A 22,800-nucleotide genomic window follows, 5' to 3' on the forward strand; every position below is an offset into this window, starting at 1 on the left:
CCCTATTGGATTCTTGTCAAGTGGAATGAAAATTTATTTGAACTTTGAGGGAGCAAAATGTGATGAGATTGGCTTTGGTTAGGTTTATCAAAGAATCGAAAACGAGGCAAAAGAGTTTATGAATAATGAACACACGAGACAAAATTGACTGGCAAACAACAATATCATTTCATGTGCATCAATGTGTGTTGTTATTAAATTTATTTTTCTTCTTGTACACCCAGAAAAAAGAAATCATTGTTTCCTTTATTGTGATATTTACTTCATCGAAAATTATATATGGAAAGTTTATTAACATGTTAGGCCTCACGTCTCTGTTTTATTTTTCATTCTGGGGCCAAGTTTTAAATAATGAAGCAAAAATCTAGAGTCATTAATAGCGGACCGGACAGTTGACTAGTGAACAACGTAGATTTGCTAGCCTTTTTGATAATTTTTTTTAATAAAATTTAATTAATTATTTTGGTTTAATCGTATTACATAAAATGATATAAATATTAAGCCAGGTGGCGCCCCATGTATGCTTATTTACATCTGGAAGTTGAAAGATCAATATTGAAACTGCAAGCAACGAATCTCACTTTTTGACATTTATATAAAATGAGTGTGTGTGAAGGGCGTATGTTTTGAAATGAGTTATTATGATCAGAAGATGAAGAGGGGATCATTATGTTCAGTTACAAAGTTAACACTGGTGGGTCTTCTGTCGTTGATCTCAATTCTCATCACTGCACAGATCAACCTTTCTTCTTCTTCTTCTTCTGGTCATCCCATTCTCAGATTATCACTTTCGCCTAATCATTCTGAAACTACTCTAACAAACCAGTCTTCCCCAGGTATGTATATGCATGTATCTATGCCTTCTTTTGTTTTCTGATCTCTCATCTCTCATCTCTCATCAACATTAGTTTCAGTTGCAAAATCTGACGATTTGATTATCCACAGAAATCTTGGATTTCAATTTGTATTTCTTAGTTCTTTAAGGTTTTATAAGGATTTCAATTTGTATTTCTTAGCTTTCTCTTGAGAATCAGATTTTCAAAAGATAATCTCCTCCGATCTTTAATGTAGAACTTAATTGAAGGGTTAATATTGGTTTTATATATAAGATCTATTTTACATGTTTATTAATTTTTTCTTAAATTAAGCCTATTGATATCCCATCGACAACGGATTAAGTAGGAGACTGATGAAAGGAATTAAAGAAGATGCTTAGGATATTTAAAAAAAACATATTAACTAATTTAACTAATACTATTAATTTATTTAAATCAATTAATTAGGTTTTGCATAATAGGAGGACTAGTAGTGCCGAAACAGAGGACAAATATTTCTATTGCCACAAAATAATAATAATTATTAATTTAAAAGAAAATTAATCTTTTGTTTCTTATAATTTTGACTTTATTTTGATTTAGTCCTTGAAATTTAACTTGATAAAATTTAGTTCCAATAATTTTGAATTAGCTGAAACTTAATGCCTGAATTTAACTTGCTGTGTAACTCAGTCTTGATATTTTTAGCTATTTAAAATTCTAGAGTTTAAGTTTCATAAAATATATAACTTATTTTCTAAACTATCGGGATTAATATGTTAAAGGGTTAAATTATAGGAACTAAGTCATAACAAGTCAAAGTTCGAACACTGAGTGATAATTGAGTCAAAACTATAAAAGTTGAGTTGCATCAAATCAAAATTTAAGTATTGAGTTGTAATTGAGTTAAAACTATAAAAACAGAAAAATTAATTTTTTTTCCAATTTTTTTCTTATCGTTTTCAAGGTAAGAATATTTCTTAAATTATTATTCAACTATATATAGATTTCAAGTAAGAATATTATTTACAATTCATTTTTTTTTTTGCCAAATATACTTTATTTTATTTTATATAATTTTCTTTTTCAACTGTGCACTCAGAAGAGGCACATGGTGAAATGAAGCCGGACCCACTTCTACGGCCGTCCTCACGCCCTCCGATTGCCTCCCAAATTAAATGTGATCGCACCGCGCACTGTTATGATTTCTGCAGCATTAATGGGCCCACCGTTTTGGACCCCACTACCTCTACTTTCTTTGTCATGGATTCTGAGAGATCCAATAGGCCCAATATCGTGGAGAAGATCAAGCCCAGCCCAAGAAAATTTGATCAGTTCTTGATGCCAAGGGTCAAGAATATCACTATCATCTCAGGCCCAATAAGCCCACCATGCCACGTCCAACACAATGTGCCAGCCTTGGTATTCTCTCTCGCAGGGTACATGAAAAACTTTTGGCATGCTTTTAATGATGGATTTGTCCCTTTGTTCATCACCGTTAATACAGTTTTTGCCAACGGTGAAGATTTTGTGATTGTGATAACGGAGGGTCCTGATTGGTGGGCCCCCAGGTACGCAGATATATTGAAAGTATTCACGAAGCAGCCAATTATTACTCTTAAAAATGAGAACATAACACATTGTTTCCCTTCGGCTCATGTAGGCCTCATTTCACATGGTTTCATGGAAATAAACCCAACTTTGATACCAAACTCAAAAACATACATGCATTTTCGTGATGTCTTCTGTGAAGCCTTCAAAAGCCACCACCATAGCCAAACCTTGTCACTGAAGAATTTGACCACTCGACCACGACTCTTGTTCGCGAGCCGGAAAGGTGCCATCACACGAGCAATGCTAAACAAAAGAGAAGCAATACGGATCATGACAGAAGTAGGTTTTGATGTGGTTCTTTTTGAACCTAACAAGAATACATCATTACGTGAGTCCTACGCACTTGTTAGTTCAAGCCATGCTATGATCGGCCTTCATGGCGCCGCACTTACACACTCGGTGTTCCTCAGGCCCGGATCGATATTGATGCAAATAGTTCCGATCGGGCTTGAATGGGTGGCACAGACATTCTTTGGGAGGGTAGCAAAGGGGATAAAGTTGGAGTACATGGAGTACAAGATCAAGCCGGAAGAGAGTAGCTTGGCCAAAAAATATGGGAAGGACAGTTTGATGGTAAGAGATCCCACTGCTTTACAAAAAGGTGGCTGGCCACCAGAGTTAATGAACATATATTTGTTGGACCAAAATGTAACATTAGATTTGATTAGGTTTAGAGAGTATTTACAAGAAGGATATAAAAAGGCCAAGATGTTCATGCACAAAGAGGGAGATGGTATTTGATTGCTAGCCTAATTAAAAGTGTATTTTTTTTATTTTAGTATATTATTATAGGAGATATTGTCCTTCTAAATTAAGTGGTGACATAATGAGATAGGTATTCTTGTGCATCTTAATGTAAAATAATTGTCAATATTTGTCAATCACATTAAACATGGTAGCAAAATACCAAGATGATATAGTTGTTATATTATTTGATTTAATTTGTTCGTTATTAATTCATTAATTTAATGGCCGAATGTGCCAAGATACCCATAAAATATGAAAGTATTATGTATATTATGTAAAGAGTTGTTGGCATTCTAAATTCAAGTATGGTGCAAATTTGCCCATTATTTCCAAAAAGCGATGCAAAAATTTTCAATCCACAATGATACGATTGTTAAATAAGGGCTGTGGGTCTTGACCAAAAAAAAAAAAGGGGCTGTGGGTCCCATATGCTCCGCTAGATGTAGATGAATTGAGAGCAAAAATATCCAAAAAATGCTACACTATCATGTAATTTCAGCTATCAATATTAAGACGCAGTGCAAATATTCCCAGCCTGTAATCTAGGCGCTCATTGGGAAATATTGACATTAACTCTATATGAGGGACTTGGAGGAGAGCAAGGAAAAATTTTATTAAACTTGATTTAAAAAAAAAAAAGAAAAAACAAAAATGGGTTTATAAAATTTGGATAAAGAGAAATTATAAAATAAAGGAGTAAAAAAATTTTTTAACCCCACTTTTTCAAATTTTTAGATTGAGTTCAATAAAATTTTCCTTCCACCTCTTTCCCCTTATGTACCCGAGGAGTTAGAAAGATTGAAAAAAGTGGAAAAATGTGTTCAGTCTTGTCCTGAATAGCAAAAACATTAGGCACCACCTTTTATTTTGTCACATTACTAGTGTGACAGAAACACACTTCAATTTGAAAACTACCTTGATGCCACCCGACTCTCTGTTCTTTATTGCTCAAGTTAGTTCAAACCTGCCCACTCTCACTCACCAGTTACCAAATTTGCCCCCTAACGCTCTCTTTTATGGAGTCAAACCCCTCAAGTGGGCCAATGAAGAAAGGTCCCTTTCAAAAATTTACAAAAAGGTAATTCAAACTAGGACTACACAACGGATAGATTAGACCAGACCATAACCCAATCGGAAGTTTGGTTTGATTTTTGGTCAGGCAGAGTTTGACTATCTGTGGTTTGGTTCAGTCCAGTGGTGACCTGAGATCGGGTTGGACTGGATTTAGTCCACTAGACTAGTGGACTGGTCTAGGCTGTCCAGGTCTCCAATTTTCTTTTCTTTTTTCTTTTTCAAATTTTTTTCCTTTATGGGAAGCAAGATTTCCACATGATAAATACAATTTAAGACAATAAAAATACCTATAATCATATGAAACTCATCCTAAAATATTAGGACTTCATCATAAATACATAAAAATCTCTAAAAACATTAAAAAAAGGTAACATCTAAATTATTGAAAAATAAAAAAATTCACCTAGACTGCACTGGACCAATCCAGGTGGTTTGATCATTTGGTCTGAAACCTAGTCCAACTTAACTAACCAGTCTGGTCCAGTCTAGTATAACTTCATTATATAGTTTATTTGGACTGGACTTGACTGGACCAGATCAGACCACTTCAGGTCGGACTGGACTGAACCGGGCCACTGGGTTTTTGCACAGTCCTAATTCACACTAAGTATATATTATAATATAGGGTTAATACAAACTTAAGTCCCTTAAATTTTCCCTCATTTTGGTTTTAATCCTTCAAGTTTTAAATTATAGGTTTTGGTCCTTCAAGTTTCTTTTTTATTTAAAACATTGGTCCTAATAATCCAATAAAAATTCAGATCATTTTGCCCCAAAAGGACCAAAACCAATGGTTTGAAACTAGAGGGACCAAAATCAAAATGAGGACAAATATAAGGAACCAAATATTATATTAACCCTATAATCTAAAGAAATAGTAGTAGCAAATAACAAAACTGATTCGTTTGACGCCCAGCTGGCAGAAAGGCGATTAGAAACAAGATGACAAACTGGAATAAGAGCATCTTTCTTTGAAGAGGAATAGTTTTCTATTTTGAAATGAAATCCCAGAGGAAAGGCATGTGATTAAACACCCTATCCTGTACATATTATATATGCTACGTTAGGTCTAAATGGATTGAGAGCAAAATTACCCAAAACCACTACAATATAGTGCGATTTTAGCTATCAACCTTTAGATATAGTGCAAAAATTCCTAACCCAATATATAAGCACACATTGGCAAACATTGACCATAAGTGGAAGACTAAAATTTTATTTCACTTAATGGAAGCATCAAACATTTGTCATTTCACCCGTTTGAGTACGCATTTGAAGCATTACAATTTAGACGAATCATGAATTAAGCTTATACATTAAAATCTTTCATTTTAATTCTCGAGTTACTATTCATTTGGTAATTTTAGATTTTTATTCTACTTTTAAAAATTTATAACTAATTATAAAAAAATGTATTGAGGTAATTCAATTGTTCATTTAAAAGTCTTTTAATTTTCTATAGGAAAAAAAATACTCTTTGAGTCATTTACTTGCTCATTTAATACAGAAAAATATGTGAAGTAATACTGTTTATTTGGTCAAACGAACAGTACTTTATAGCTTTTCTGTCGTAGTTTTGAAAAATCATATCTTTTGGCACATACATTCACTTTTGGTGATCTACCGCTCAATTTGAAATTGGGATGTGTACTAGTCCCTCATTAAATTTCAAGGACAGAATTATTTATTTGCCTCACTTTTGCTCCGTCCCAATTTCATTACTCATTGTTGGAATGTTCATCCTTTTTACTTGAGATTATTATGTAATAAACATCTTTTTACATACATTTAACTGTTTCAATATTTCATAAATCATTCTTATGCTTTATCATACTCATCTTTACATGCCAACATCATCATTCATCATTACATGTAATTGATAGGCATGGTCATACAATCATCCTATATAAGGAGAGTTATTACCTGACATAACATATGCATTCCTTCAATTATCTTCTTGCTTTACCTCATGCATTATTCTCTCATGATCTTTATACCTATTATGATTGGATAAGGAAGGGTGAGATTTGGAAGAATCTCAGTAGTAAAAAAGTACCACCTAAACATACATGGCATAGCTTGATATTTATAACTTGCTTGCAAACTTAATATTTTCATAACATCATGATATGTTCAAAAACTATCATGCATTAATCATAAATTACATAAGTCTATGGCATGCTTCAAATATTATTACATACACAACGCATGAGTTCATAAAATCAAATAAACATAATAAGCATATCATATATGCAAGCAAATACCAAACGCATAAGAGTAGGGTATCGTTTACTACCTTTAACTTATCACATTCTTTCTCTTGCTCCCTTTGCAGCCAACCTTTGAAGTTTCTTGACTAACCTTTCCCTTTCATCTTCCTTGATGTCATATGGCCCTAAACAAGTAATATTCATATTTTGCTCTCCTTAACAACATTAGCTTCTAACTTTTGGACTCTGAGCTCAAAATTAACAAAATCCAATTTTTCCCCATGAACAAGTCTTGGCCAAAACATATAGGGTTTTAAGGCGAAAATTTTGTTTTTAATTTGAATACTTCCAAACTTATTGTCTTAGTTGTACCCTACATAATTTTTCATTCTAAACACATTGGAAGTATCAAAGTTATCAAATTGCAGTCCTAAACCAACCCTAGCTATGGCTGAAAATCGCACAGTGTCAAGAGAAAGCAGGATTCTTTCCAATTTCATTACAAAACCACTTGATTTCTACTCTTTTCTTCCTCTTAATCACTAATCTAACTTCAATAAATTCTTTCCGTAAGTTAATCGATATTGGACAGCATCTCGTCTTAGAGTTTAATGCTTTCAAAAATCAACAAAACCATGGCCAAGTTCAACAATACAAAGGATAACAAACAATTTCAAAATTCATAACATTACCTTATCTTGAAACAAGTCTTGCATGGTTTTTTTTCCTCTTCCTCTTCTTCTTAGGTCAAAATTTCATCCTCCTCTCTTCTCCATTTTGACCAAAATCTTTGTGCAAATTGGGGGTATTTATGGTGTCTCTCAAATCAACCCTTTATACTTTGCCATCAATCTTGTACAAAACTACAATAGCTATGTGTCATCTTTTCAAAGCCTCCATGTAAGTTCAAAGACTTTATTTTGCCATTGAAGTTAGAAGAGATTACTATTGCCATGTGTCTTCATTTCCATGTTCCCATGTGGTTTTATCTAGAAATAGGGAAATAAAATAGGAAAAAATTTATTCAAATCAATCTTAAAATATTACACTATATTAGGTACTTTTTCAGGTCTTGATTTCCTCGATAGCATTGACATGTGTTCTGATATCCTTACCCTATTATTATACGCCCTCTCTTATTATATATGACTTTAAATGATGACAATAACTAAGTAAAAGTGTCTTTAAGGTTTGTGTGTCTAAAAGGAAAACATCAATTTATTTTATTCTACCTTATTTTTGATCAAATGCTTTTTGATGTTTCTTGATTTTGTAAATTTGTCCTTCTACTTCATTAATCCTCTTTTATTATAGGAAAATTTTTTAATTTTTCTCAGACTAAAGCTCAACTTGTAGACACCTGTTTTAAAAATTTTCTGGATAACCCCTTTTTGGTAAAAATTCTGCTTTAAATATTTTTAAAGCCAACCTCTTCACTTTTAAGGGTTAGAAATAATTTTATAATCTTCTATAATTACCAAACTAATTTTTTTCATTTTTTTATGATTATTTGAGGCCTCCATATAATTAAAATAATTGATTTTGACTAATTTCTTCTAATTAGTCAAAGTTCCCATTATTAGCCGAATTTCTAAAAATTTCTTAAATTCATTATGGGGGTATTTTGGTTATTTTAAACTTCAGATGGGCCTTGACACTCATTTCGCATTTTTTTAGGATTTTTCTGAAATTTCAGGCATATTTTCCATAAGGACTCTTTTTGACTCGAAACTTTTCAAAATTACAATTTGGTCCTTGCAAGGATTTAACCTTAGGAATCATCTCATGGAAGTCGATAACATGACTTCTGGCCCATAATCATTTCAATTTCTCATACTTTGCCACTGGGACTTGATCATAATCTCTACCTTTCTTATCCCTTGGTCTCAGAAAACTATCACTTTGTAATTTGGTCTTTGAAAATTCTTCTATCCTTTTAGGAAATTTCTAAAACTCTTGCCAAAAAGAGTCTTGCAACTTACCCCTTTTAAGTTATTTCTTGTACTTGTAGACTCAGTTTAGGATATTACAAAAAACATGTTCTCAATTTTGTTATGGATGGTAGAAACTTTGAGCCCAACTTTCTTTTAATGTCGCATGACATTGTCATATAAACACACTTCAATTTAAACTTATCTTGAAGCTACCAGCCCAACTTTCGACTCTGTTTTTTCTTGCCAGCCAAGTCAGTTGAAACACACCCCCGCTCTCTATCACTAAACTCGCCCCCTAACTCTCGTTTTTATGGTGTCAAACCCTTCAATTAGGTCGATGTAGAAGGAAGAGGTTAGAAAACGAGGGAGTCGAATTCCATTAGCTTGTAGATATATTTCGAATCAAAATGTGTTTATATGGTTATGACATGTGACAAAGCAAACTATTCTATGGTTTTTGCTGGCTATTCTATTCGTGTTTGCACTTTGAGTCAAATACAATTTCAATCTTTGTAACACTGCCTGTCAATGTTTGCTAACATGTTTCTTTGTTATGGATGAGGGATTTTTGCTCCATTTTGAAGGTTTGATGTGTGTGAAATGGCACCTTGGTATACTACTTTATGAATATTATTATTTTTATCTTTAACCCATTTACATCTGGTGCCTTGTATGAGACCCTTAACCTTTACTTAATGGACGTCTGTTCTCCATTATAGATTGGGAATTTTTGCATCAATTTTTAGGATTGATGAGTAAAATTTTGTAGTATTTAAGTTGAGGATAGTACTGGAAATCTTACAGAGTTGCGGGCTAAAATAGACCAATCCTACATCGTCATATCTAAACATCGATCAACATCTAAAAATGTCTGAAATATCTATCAACAAGATAACAACATTCAAAAGTTTTATCAACAGTGTAAATATGTAATAGAAAAACACTATAATCAAATCAATTTCTCTTCTTTATGAGCATGCACTTTTTTAGTAACAAAAATTTTAAGTTTTTCCTTTTTATAGAAATTTTACTTTTAAATTTTGCAATCCAGTTATTATTTTATTTTAGTTTGAGATACATTATTGTTGAAACTCGTAAATTTTTAATTCAAATTATAGAATTACGAGTTATATAACTATAATAATACTTTCTCATCAAATACATATAGTTTAAAAATATCAACCTATATAATATAAATCAAATCATTACTAAAGTCCAAATCAACCTTTTTTTCTCTCCAAAATTTAATTGAAATCAAACCATTTTATGAAATTTAATTTCAAAATGATAATAATAACTAAATATTTAAAATTCATTAACAATGCAAAAAAATAAAAAATGTTGGCATTATATAAAAAAATTTAAAAAAGGAAGAAATTTTTTTAAAAAGCCTAAATGGGCCGGCCCAGCAAGGGCCTCAGCCCTACAGGACCATCCTTTTGAAGCTCTTTTATCATTTGAATGGAAAAATTTCAAGTCTAGACTCACAATTTTCGGTCCTAAACGAGCTTGCTTGTTTTCTCGACTTTAGTTATGGACCACACTATTACCTTCTTGCTGAATATTTTTATGGACATTTTTACAACGTAATCCCAATTTAACATTGGATTTTTTTTTTGACCTGAAATTTAACATTGGATTAATTGCTTTAAACTTTGTTAAAATTTTATAGTGTGTTTGGAGTGCATTGGCTTGCTCCAAACCTGCCTTGTAACCTTGGCTAATCAACTTAGTTGAAAAGAGATTAGGAAGAGGAGACCAGGGGAAGGACGCCCCGCCTAGTGATAACACTATCTATCATATTTGAATGAGATTCTAGACTCAAGTCTAAGGCTTATATGTTTGTGTACATGTGTATGTTTTTAGAAAAATTGCATTAAATTTTGAGAATATGACCAAAAAAAACCTGTTGAATTTCAAAATAACAAATATGTGATTTTGATAGACTTTGACATGTCAAAACCATTACAAAAATAATCAAAACCATTATAAAATAGTAAATATGACCTATTTATTATTTTGAAATTCAACCGGTATTTTTTTGGGTCATTTTTTCTTAAATTTAAGCAAAGTAGAATTAGATTTCAGTTCTACCCTCAAATCCATTCATATTGTAAGTGGGATGATCAGTTGACCCAAGATTTCTTCATTTAGGCCCAATCTAAATGGATTACCAACTAAATAGGACCCAGAATATAAAGATCTAGTTAAATTAGCACCATTATGCACATATAAATGTAGGTCACTAATATGTTCGTTACAATACTAAATGTAGCACCAATGCACTTAATGAGTTTGCGTGCTCATTGAGTTTTTAGTAAAAGTTCAATGAAAAATTTACAAGAGGATAATTTAAACTAAGAACAAATTATAGTCTAAATGAAATAGTAGTAGAAGACAACAGAACTGGTTCACTTGAAGCCCAAATAGCTGAATGCGATCAAAAATGCGAACACAAATTTGAACAACATATTTCTTTGAGGAGAGGTATATTTCAATTATGAAATGATATCCCAAAGGAAGGACATGTGATGAAATACTCTAATATGTACAGAAGCAGACTTAATTAAAATTCTTTTTAAAGAATTTTTCGTTCCAAACCATAAGCTAATCTCGTATGAACATAAATAATCTGTCCTGATTAAGCGAGACAAACCATTATCTCTACTGAAAATTGACTTCACTAAATTCAGGCCGAGCAATTGGTGTCCAGTGAATATTTAAAGCATTATATCGCAATATTTGTTTTCAACTTTTCATTGTGGTTTTAGAAACTAAGTGATACCCCACTCACAAGAATAAAACTTTGCCTTTGGTTATGCCTATTATAAATGGTGCATTGTTGCGTAGATGAAAAAGAGTTATGTTCGGTTGACCACAAAAAAAAGAAAAAGTAAGTCATGTCTGTTCGTAAATGCTTTTGGTCTTCAATTTAAAATATTATTTATATCTTATGATTGATGCCTTCTTAATCTTTAATTATAATAAAAATCTAAAATGACTTAATATTTTATTATATGACTCAAATTTTTATTTATTTTTTTCAAAAATAATTTTTACTCAAAAAATTTTAATGTTTTAATTTAGTGGATCTAAGGTATACCAGGTTATTGGTCATACAATAGTTTATATTCTAAATTTTTATGGTTTATATACTATAACAAGACGAATAATTATATCATGGTGTGCAGTATATGATAAATTAAAGTTATTTAAATACTGAGTTAACTAAAATATTTTATTGAAGTAATAATAAATGTCAAATATCTCACCGATGTCATGGGAAATCAGTAGGAAAAGTCTGAGTGCTTAAATACATAATTTGGCTATGTGTTTCTAATCAAATTAAGGCAAGTGTATTTCTTTTACAAAAACAAGTGGATTTTACATTGAAAATAAGTTAGAAATATTTATAATAAGAGTTGATTAGATGATATGTATTAAAAAAAAAAAGACTTGTTTTGATTTTATTGGAAAAAATACGTTAAAGTGTGTAATTTAAATATCTACCTTTTTTCCCAATAAATATATGTGCAATAACACTTGAGGATATTTTTAATATTTTTATTAACATATTCATTATCAACTCATATGTATAAAACAATTTAAAAAACATACAATATAGAAACGAATATATTCGGAAATTAAATAAAAATTAATATAATTTTCTTAGTTATTTTATAAAAATATAATAAATTAAAAAATCAATACTGTTTTACTCAAAATTATTCTTAGGTCTTTTTCTTAGAAACGTTATAAAAAATGTCAGATACAGATCATACAATGAGGATAACATGCTTAATGGAAAATTACGAATAGGTCTCGGGTAATAAACTTATTTACCAGAAAATTCCATAAATAACTTGTACTTTTCGACAGATGTGAAATAACATGTTATACAATTAATGTGCATATATTAAAAACTTAATTCAATTATTTATTTGTAACAAATGTGGATTCATTTCTGTAAAATACTCTTTTTAATAATGAGCATGGTAATTACTCTTTGATGTCAATCTTCTTATTATGTGCAATTAATCAAGGTATTTAAAAAAAATTATAAAGTTGATAATAAAGTGGATTGAAATCTCATAATGAAAACTAAAACAAACCTCTTGCATAGCTAAAACAAGGGGCATAAGTTTTTTTTTTTTTGGATGTGAAAATGCCAACTCATTTCATAAGATGGATATATTATATACATACAAATACAGAAGATGGAAAATTTAAGCTGCTTGTAAGATGGGTCCTCCACATATTCCAAAATCTAGATCGTAGCAAAATATTTACAAATAGACAAAACACAAGGAATTAGGATTTTACACAATATTGCATGTTCCAAGATAATTCATGTTAATTGATCTCAATTTTCCTGGAAGACAAGGTGGAGCTTTTATACATATCTCCCCTTTTTTTTCCATCAAAATTTGCAAATAAGAAGAGCGGATACCACAAAATAAAAATTTTCTTATTTGTTATCTATTCATAATTTTTCCCATATTTAATAAATATGATGCAAATATAATGACATTATGAAACTTTGGGATTATGCAAGAAGGATAATGACACTATAAAACCTCCCATAATTTTAAAAGAATAAAACTTGTTCACGTTGCTTATATCTATATGATCCAGTTTGAAATAGAGGTGAATTCACAAGTATCAATATGCATATTTTAATAACAAACAATAACAAAATAACAAGCTTCCATATTCATCACACAAAAAAGTACTTCGTAACAGCCATTTTTGTTGCGTTTGCAGCGGTTTTAAAAACTATTATTAAAAAGGGTGTGGCAAATATAATTTGTCCCGGTTATTAAAAACCGCTAGAAATATGGTCAACATTGCTGCAAAATTTTGCAGTGGTTGTTAGAACTGCTACAAAATCATGTTAGAACCGCTACAAATGTGTTTAGAAAGTACGATTATTTGTAGCGGTTTATTTTTAAATTTGCAGTGGTTAGTTCCAAAAAATTGAAAATTTTGGCAAAAAAAATAAATGTTTCACTTTTGTAGCAATTATAAGAAACCGCTGCAAACGCTTGATGATTTAAAATTTGCAGCAATTATTTGTAACTGCTACAAATTTTTTTAATTTAAATTAAACTTGCTGGAGTTTCAAATCGCTACAAAATAAATTATAGAAAATTTTGCAGCGGTTCAATTATATTTCTAATGAAAAAAATTTGTGTCACAATATTTTCTGTTTTATTTATATTTTTAATTATTTTTTCTTTTGAATAATTTGATTTTTATTTATTAAGCATTTAAAAAAATATATGACTAGTTTAAAAATATAATATGTACATACTTTATGTAATTTGTATATTTTGTTAGAAATTTACATGTTGATGTGTTAGTATCAGTTATAAAAATTGTTTTAGTCTGTAATAAATAATTTGTAAATAGATATTATATGAATTGAGCAGTTAATGTTGAACACATAAGATAGGAATGTGAGTCTTGTGGTATGAATCTGCAAAGAAGAAAAAAAAAAGAGCTAGAAAAATGGATTAAATTAATATAGATAAAGAAGAAGATAAATAATAAATTAATATTCAACATTTACCTCTGATGAAATGATTGAAACAAAAATGAAAGTGAAATAAAAAGAGGAAAGACGAAAGGAAAAGAGGAAAGGAAGAGAGCAAATGATAGGTGAGTTAGGAGGTATTTATACAAAAAACATGAATTTTGTAACGGTTTCGACTGCTGCAAAAATTTTAAATTTGTAGTCGTTTTGCTTATACCCACTGCAAATGTTTTAAATCTGTAGCGGTTTTTGTAGCAATTCTAAAGAATTGCTGCAAATTTAAATTTTTGCAGTAGTTCTTATGAAAACTGCTGCAAATTAAAACATTTGCAATGGTTTTGTGCTATATATTTGCCGCGGTTTGGATAAACGGCTGCAAATATCCTTATAGCCCCTTTTTTTTAAAAAATTACAATAAAGAAAATTTCATATACCTATATTTTAGCTAAAATATATTTATATTTATGCTAAAAAAATCACATATACATATAAAGATTCTTGAACATTTCATTCTTCATCATCATCCCTAAAAAAATAAATAAAGAGAAAGAACAAAAATAAATTTATTCTAAATATATATAAGAAATGTAGTTAATAAAAATTTAAGCTGAATAATATACACCTGAGAAGGGGTAAATTCTTATCTCCATTAGGAAAATAATTATCCAAGTTAGTTGGTTAGAACAGCTCACTTTCATAGTTGATCTCATCACTATATAATAAATTTGATGTGCCTCTAAAGCAATTCATCAGTTGTGATACCACATGAAGTTGTGGTGTTTGTCCAGGAACACTTGAATAGAGTTACAATAAGAGAGCCATTATAATTTAATTCAATAATGTCTACCAGTTTCTTTTAATATGAGACACCCCCAAAAGTCATATTGTTATCGTTGTTGCTTGCACAAACTCCTAGTTTCAAAGGTGCCAAAACTCCACAATTTTGGGTAAGCAAATCTTGATCATGTGCAACTATGCAAAACTTAAATCCATTGACATTGTATGCTGTAAACTTGTGTGCATGATCAATCGGACCAACTACGAGAATAAAAAGATTAGACGGGTAGGAGATATTGTCATTTGCTATTCGGCATGCAAACCAACCAGGAAATTTCCTATGGACTCGTTTGTCCACCTCTACAGATGTGTTCGTGCGACTTCGCATCTAACGCTTCAGATGACTTCTAACCTCTCTGTAGAAAAATGGGTATATAATGAATAATATTACCTGATGTGTCAAAGTTTGAAAGGTAAATATGAAAATTTAATGATTATCTTACTGAATGAAAAGATCAACTCCGCTATAATTTATCAACACGTCTATATGCCTACAATTTTCCCCTTAGAGTAAGTTTTATATTTTCACATCCTCCAACAGGTTTACCAACAGGACGGAACATAATGCTTGCTATGGATGAAGCATGTTGAGGGCAATCATCAACTTGAGGCGGATGGTTTGAGGATGTCTCGATATCATCAAATTTGATTTTCTTAAAATTTTTTATATATACCATTTGTTTTTTTTATTAAGACCAAAATCAATCTATCATAGGTATTAATTATATCGTGATTAAATTTTATTGTTTAATGATTGAAATTCAAAATTCACTTCAATATTAATTTGCATTCATATAAATTTATTAAATCGTTTTGAATTTCTATCACATATTATATATTTCAATATATTTTACATATGATAAAATTATTTCTTTCTTATATCATTTTGTATAAAAAATTTATTAATAATCTTATTGTATTTTTTAATTATTATTAATAATCAAGAGGAATTTATTTTAACAAAATATAAATAAGTTTTCTAAGTAATTATCTTTCTATTTTCAGTATATACATAATGATGACATGAATGATGACGATATCTTCATTAACACCAACTCCATAAGTATATCAATTTATTTTATAATTAAAAATGTTTTTAAATCATTATATTCTTAATTGTTATAATATAATTTTTGTAAGATTATAATTTAAAATAACGAAATTTAAAATTAGTGACGGATTAGCGACGAAATTGAGACGGAATAGAATTAGCGACGGAATTAGTGACAAAAACTTCTGTGACAAACAATTTAGCGATGGAATTAGCGACGGAAATTTTCGACGGAAAAAATTCCGTCGCTAAATATTTACTGACGGATTTTCCAACAGATTAGCGACAGAATTTAGCGACGAACAGAAATTCCGTCTCTAATATTAGCGACGGAAAAATTATGTCGCTAATCCGTCGAAAAAATTAGCGGCCGAATTTCTGTCGCAATTCCGTCAGAAATTAGCGACGGAATTTGTTTCTGTCGCAAATTCCGTCAGTAATTAGCGACGGAATTTGTTTCCGTCGCAAATTCCGTCGCTAATCAGCTGTTTTTTTGTAGTGAAAGTACCTGAGCAAAAATTGAGGACCTCATCCCTTGAATATCCTTCTGCTATGTAACAAATAAATTATTACAAATTTTATATGAGTAATTATTATAACTACAAATCAATTTTGCAAAGTACAATGAAATCAAATTATTTATAAATACTTAATGTTAAACAATTATTCAAATCAATACTAAAATAATTAAACGTCTATAAAATAAATGTATAAACTATTACATTCACATATAAAAAACAAATATCAACAGTTATAAAAAATTAATAAATAAATGATAGCCTTTACTAAAAAGCTTATATATTGTGTTTCTAAAAAAGCACGTAACAATGTTTATATATAACAAATTAATTACAATTAACATTATATCAACAATCAATATAACCCATTCAATTAATATATTCACTACATCTACAACTACACAAAATTAAAAACAAATTAATTATACAGTCACAGTTAAAAATACTAACATAAATAAATAAACATATTCAAATGAAAACAGATAACTTCTAAACAACAATATAAAATGCATTCTTAATTATCCATAAAAAATGCATTCTTGATTAAATAAATATCATATACAAAATTTTAATTAGCTCATACTAAAAATACTAACCTGAAAAGATCTTCAGAGTAAAATTGAACTCAAAATTTATCAGTATAGATACTAACACAGGGGAGACTCGAAACAAGTAGATATATAAGGAGCCTCCCTAGCATAAACCGCGGCAATTGCCGCGGTTTATGCAGCAGTCTTGACGAACCTCTAAAATTTAGCGGTTCGTTAGAATTGCTTTTGCAGTGATTAACCGCGGCAATAGTGTTGCATTGCAGCGGTTCTGACAAGCTCCTGCACTTGTGGCTATAGAGTTTGCGGTGATTTTTGAGACACCATTAAAGTCATGAAAATTTTGCAGTGGTTGCTACGCAACCGTCCCAAATTTATACCGAATAATTTTAGTTGCGGTTATTTACTCCCCAACCACTACAAAATACAGCTACAATTGTTCCTGCCATGGGCCACCAAATTTTTGCATCATGATATTGTAGCGGTGTCATTTTAACTACGACTAACACACTTAAACCTACTACAAACATAAATGTCAGAGTCAAACCGTTACATATTTGTAGTGGCTTTTTTTAATTAACCGCTGAAAGTTCTTTATTTAGTAACAGTTATTTTGTACTGCTGTGAAATAACTGCTACAAAACACTGTTTTTTTTCCTAGTGAGTCTACAAGTAAATTTATAAGTGCTCATACATATTTAAATAACTAATAATTAAAAAAAATAAAATGTATCCATATGAAATTTGGCTCCACCATGAGTCACTCATTGGCTCATCTCCATTCTAACCTCCAAACCACCCTCAGTAGAGATTATTAAAAATCTAGATTGTGCACTACGCAATGCACACACAACATCTTCATGATTCATTTGTGGACCAATCTTCTCAATCACCTTCTCACCTAGCTAATATCTTCATGTGGCTCTCTTCATCCTTAATCCCACTGAATCTGCATCTTTATTTCAAGTGTTGATATCAGATTATAATAAGAAACAATGGAATCGATACCGGTATGGTCCAAATGTTGTGATATGCATGGTTCATGTGGGGCCTATGGCAACTGTGACTCTTACAACTATGCGTACTTCAAGAGTTCCTCTGCCTACCTGGTTTTGAACCCAAAAATCTTTAGTAAATGTTAATATGAACATAAGCAAGAAAGAATGTGAACGGGAGTGCTTGAGAAACTGTTCTTTTAATGTCTATGCTTCTGCAGATGTGAGAAGTAGATGTCAGATGGTGTTTAAGGTTCACGGTGTGACTGTGAAGGGGAGAAGAAGCAATTTGATGAGCTTACGTTTCTTTTATTATTATTATTTCAATGCTGAGTTGGAATTTAAAAGCCAAATATTCAATTTTTTTTAATGATATTAATGATATTTTTCTGCCATGTAAAATAATTCAACTTATAAATTATTGAAAGATTAGGCATCGAGTTATAGCCAAATCAAAAGTATAGGGACTAAGTTTTACCGAGTTAAACTTAAGAGACTGAATTATAAGTGAGTCAAAAGTACAACGACTAAAAGATTATTTTTTCCTAAATAATTTTAAATGATGGCAAAAAAAATAATTTTAACTGGGATTAAGGTGCAATTTAATAACAAAATTTACCATAAGGGGTACTGGACATCATAAAGTTTATTTGGATGCAAAAATATATATGAAGTTGTCAAAAAGGTGCATTTGGCACTATGCTGTTAATGTCTGTTAGTTTACCATTAGTGGGATCCATGAAGTCAATTTTAAGGTGCATTTTTAACCACAAAGCTTATATCAAGGGATACTAGATATTATAAAGTTTACTTGCATGTAAAAATATACATAGATTTTCTAAAATAGGAAAAAATAACAAAATTTATCAACTCCTATAAATATCCATTGAGTCCCACCAATTGTCATATTTTCTCTTCATCCTTTCCAACTTTGAAGTTCATCCATCTTTCTCTCAGGATAGTCAACATACTCTTTCTTTATCATGTCGTTTTCTCAGCTTTCAAGTCTTTTATATGCATTACTCAAGACGATGTCTTTCCTTTATAGGATATGAGGTTCATTACTTGAACCCAAGTACTACCTCTAGCTCTTAATATAGGACATAGTTGACTAATTTGAGGAGATTAAAAAAATTTAATAAATTAGTTTAAAGTATTATAGTTATCATTTTTCTCCAAATTAATTTTCTTGGCCTATAACCAATATATAATCTAAGCATATAAATATTTTAAGGAGATCTTCTAATATATGTTATAATTAAGTAATTGTTTTACTTCTTTAATTTTTTCAATTTAGTCCATTATACTAAGGAGAGGAGGAAGTGAAAATGAGTGGAAAGAAAACATGATATTTGGTAGGATCTAAAAGAGTAAGTTAACTAACGTTTATGCGCGTTAATAAATTTTGTTATTTTTCCCTTCTTAGAAAGTTTATGTATATTTTTATACCTAAGTAAACTTTATGGTACTCAGTGTCCTTTGATGTAAATTTTATTGTTAAAAATGTATCTTAAAACTTTGTTTATGGGCCCCACTAATGGTAAATTAATGGATATTAATAGTGTGGTGCTAGATGCCTGCTTTTAAAAACTTCATGTATATTTTTACACCCAAATAAATTTTGTGGTGCCTAATGCCCTTAACCCCTCTAAGTATTCATCGGATTATCAAATCAGCATCTTAATTATTTATAAATCCTGTTTGGTTATAATCAGAAAATCAAATAGGTTTCATTAGAGATTTACCATAAGAGAAGAACGGGCATTGGGCAAGTTAGTAGTAACTGTTGGAATCTGGAAATCTTGGAAATTAAGTATGAAATCCCACAAGGTGAACTCACAATTGAAAAATCAATAATTAAAAAAAACGTCATTGACAACAATTCACTTGGTTTTTAATTAGCGGCAATCAATATCAATTCAATGTAAGATAAAAAAAAATTGTAAAATAGTGTAACTATAATAATACTTTTTAATATCTCAAGCCCTATTTATAAGTATGGGTATTCATGGGACGAATCGGGAGAGAACAAAGACAACCCTGTCTCGATAATTGGGATGGAACCGTTTTTTCATTCTATGTCCCATCTTGTCCCAATAACATTGGGACAGGATATAACTAGGATAAGACAAGAACTTCTCATCTTTTTCTTTTTTTATATTTTTAATTTGAAAATTATATGAAGAAAATAGATAAAAATGCAGAAGCAATGGCAAAGAAAAATTATTTTTTGTAATATTAAGGGACAAAAAGTAAACAAACTTGAAATTTTCACTACATAGAATATCATGCAACCCATATGAAACGACTTATAAATAAATAAAAAAAATAACAATTGATAAATATCATTATTAAAATACTATTACAATGATAAATAAAATAAGTTTATGACAATTAAAAATAAAGATAATATATTAGTATGAGATCAGGATGGGACACTTTCGTCCTGCATCTCATCCCGTCCCGTTTTGAAACAATTTTGTCTCATTCGCTTTCGTCCCGTTCCAAAAACTTTTGAGGCAAGATTGTCCCCGTCCCAAAATGATTGAGATACGGATAGGAAGTTGGGCCGAAACAAAGCTGAACACTCCTATTTATAAGAAAATCTATGAAATATTTATTAAAATTATTTTATTTTTACAAATATACTACTCCTCCGGTCCTTAATATAGGATCCAATTGTTGAGTTGGTTTTGATCCTAAATATAAGACATATTTCTCGTATTTATCAATTTTTCTTAAATTACCCCTATGGATGCTTCCTCAACCATAATCAAATAGAAGAGAGAGCGAGGGTATTAAGAAAGATGATTATGGTATTTTAGGAAAAACGTGTCATATTTCTTATAATTAACTAACTTACCTAAATTTCTTAATCTAATCAAATTAGTTAAATGAGTCTTATATTAAGCACCGGAGGAGTATTATAATTACAACCTTACTCTTTCTTGAAAGGAATATATTTATGACTTAAGGATAAAGGCCAAAAACTTCAATAAACTGTGTAATTCTCGGATGTTAATTATATATTGCAGCTTCTTATAAGATCAAGAAAATCAGATAATTTTAACTGCTTTGTTTTTTCTCCCCCCTTATACATATGATTAAGTTAAAAAAATCTTGTAATTAAATAAGATCTAATACAGATAGTACTAAAACAACAGGTTTACTTGACGTTGCAGGACTAGTCCATTTAGACCTGTTCAAAAAATACCCCTACAATAAAGCCAGGCCCTTGAACTCGTGGGCTCAATCCCTCCCGCGGGCTTTAGGCCCGTTCAGGGAAAAGTCATTATTTTTCGCATATTTTCAAACAAACGGGCATAAGACAATAAAACTCCTAAAAAAAAAATATATAAAATTATTCACATTAAGTTATAAACACAAACATCATCAGCAAATTAGCAATGTTTACACCCAGCAATAGATATGATTTATCAATTTCTTAAATTTTTCCTTTTTCAAAAAAATTGAGAGGAAGCCATGATGCTGCGAATAGGTAGAAAATGAAAAACATAGAACAAAATGTCTTACTTTTTAATGAATTTCTTTGTTGGCAAAAGATAAAAAAAGAAAGAAATTGAAACACTACCATAGGCATGCATTTATTTGAAAGACGAATAGGACTAATACAGATTTTATTTTTTGCCTAACCAAAATTTCATTAAATTGTTGCTAATCACAATCACAAATCAGATTATTAGCATTTAAATTTTGATTAGCGCTCTACAACTATTAATTTCTAGTCTTCATACTTATACACAATACCCCATCCCAAGATTTGATTAAAAGTTCAAAAATTAGTTAAGTTGGATTAAGAGTTCAAATGAAATCATGTGTTTTCATGCACACATGCACACGCTCCGATTCTTGCACGTGTTAATTCTCTCAAGTTTTGCAGGAGAAAAATAAATTGAGAGAGAGAGAGAGAGAGTTGCAGGAGAATAATTATTAATCTCATTTTAGTAAAAAGAAATTGTTCCTCTATTTATAATTGTTTAATCCCGAGTTTGAAACCACAATCCCCATTTCATCTCGGGGTTATTATGAATGGGTGTGAGTATTTTGCTTCTATTATTCTGAAGTTTTTTTTGGGTAAAAAAAAGAAATAATAAAATAATGATATTAATATTCAGATTAGTTGAAAATGAAATTGCTACCTGCTAGGCCAGCCTATTTGATTTAAAGTCTTAGAATGCTAGTTTTTTTAAGTCTAATTTGCCTCTTGAGATTCCAAATCACGAATCCAGTCTTCAAATGAGTCGGGCCAATCCATTTTCTCAGCTCTAAATATAGTAGTAAATTACTCCCTCCGTTCCTTATTATAAGAGACAAATAACCGAAATACGTTGATCAAAAAAATAGTTAAAATTAGTTAAGAACAATTAATGTGTAAAAAATATAATTTTTTTCCAAAAATGCCCTCATTAATAAGGAGAGAGAGTATGAGAGAGAACAATTAAATTATTCAAAGAAAGAGAAGTGGAAGGGAGAGAAAGTGTGAGTTGGAGATAATAAATATGGATAAAATAGTAAATCAACACAAAAAAATAGAGACAACTTGTAAGTGTCTCTTATATATAGGAACATGCCATAAGCATCAAATGTCTCTTATAATAAGGAACGGAGGGAGTACTATTTTAAAAAAAAAAGGACTTAACTTCCTAACTATGAGATGGTATGGGAAGTGGGTATAAAAAAAAATTTAAATTTAAGGGCTTAGTTTCAAGTTGGGTTAAAATTTCTCTTACCTTTTCATTTATTATTAATTGGTAATGGTATATGAATAGAATCGTATTAATTGACGAGCAGGCATTATATTGAGATGGAAGATTAAGCACAGAAAAACAAAAGAACGGCTCGCCTTCCTTTGCCTCCAACCTCAACTCTCTCTCTCTCTCTCTCTCTCTCTCTCTCTCTC

At 30.4% G+C, this 22,800-nt stretch overlaps 1 protein-coding gene across 1 annotated transcript; it reads left to right on the forward strand.

The window, feature by feature from the left end:
• The first annotated feature begins 652 nt into the window (after positions 1-652).
• On the forward strand, positions 653-3,295 carry LOC114758745 (alpha-1,3-arabinosyltransferase XAT3-like). Its single transcript, XM_028947834.1, has 2 exons — positions 653-836; positions 1,918-3,295. Exons 1-2 carry the CDS (start codon positions 653-655, stop codon positions 3,168-3,170), a joined length of 1,437 nt encoding a protein of 478 aa, XP_028803667.1. The 3' UTR covers positions 3,171-3,295.
• Positions 3,296-22,800: the final 19,505 nt, after the last annotated feature.

Source organism: Neltuma alba, unplaced genomic scaffold (genome assembly GCF_004799145.2).
Source record: "Neltuma alba isolate B1F8T4 unplaced genomic scaffold, ASM479914v2 tig00010746_pilon, whole genome shotgun sequence".
Classification (NCBI taxonomy): domain Eukaryota; kingdom Viridiplantae; phylum Streptophyta; class Magnoliopsida; order Fabales; family Fabaceae; genus Neltuma; species Neltuma alba.

What these genes read in the sequence shown, in the direction of transcription:
- LOC114758745 (XM_028947834.1), top strand. Translation starts at nt 653, where the DNA reads ATGAAGAGGGGATCATTATGTTCAGTTACAAAGTTAACACTGGTGGGT. An exon ending in AACAAACCAGTCTTCCCCAG is followed by an intron (nt 837 to 1,917) that starts GTATGTATATGC and finishes CTGTGCACTCAG; the next exon opens with AAGAGGCACATGGTGAAATG.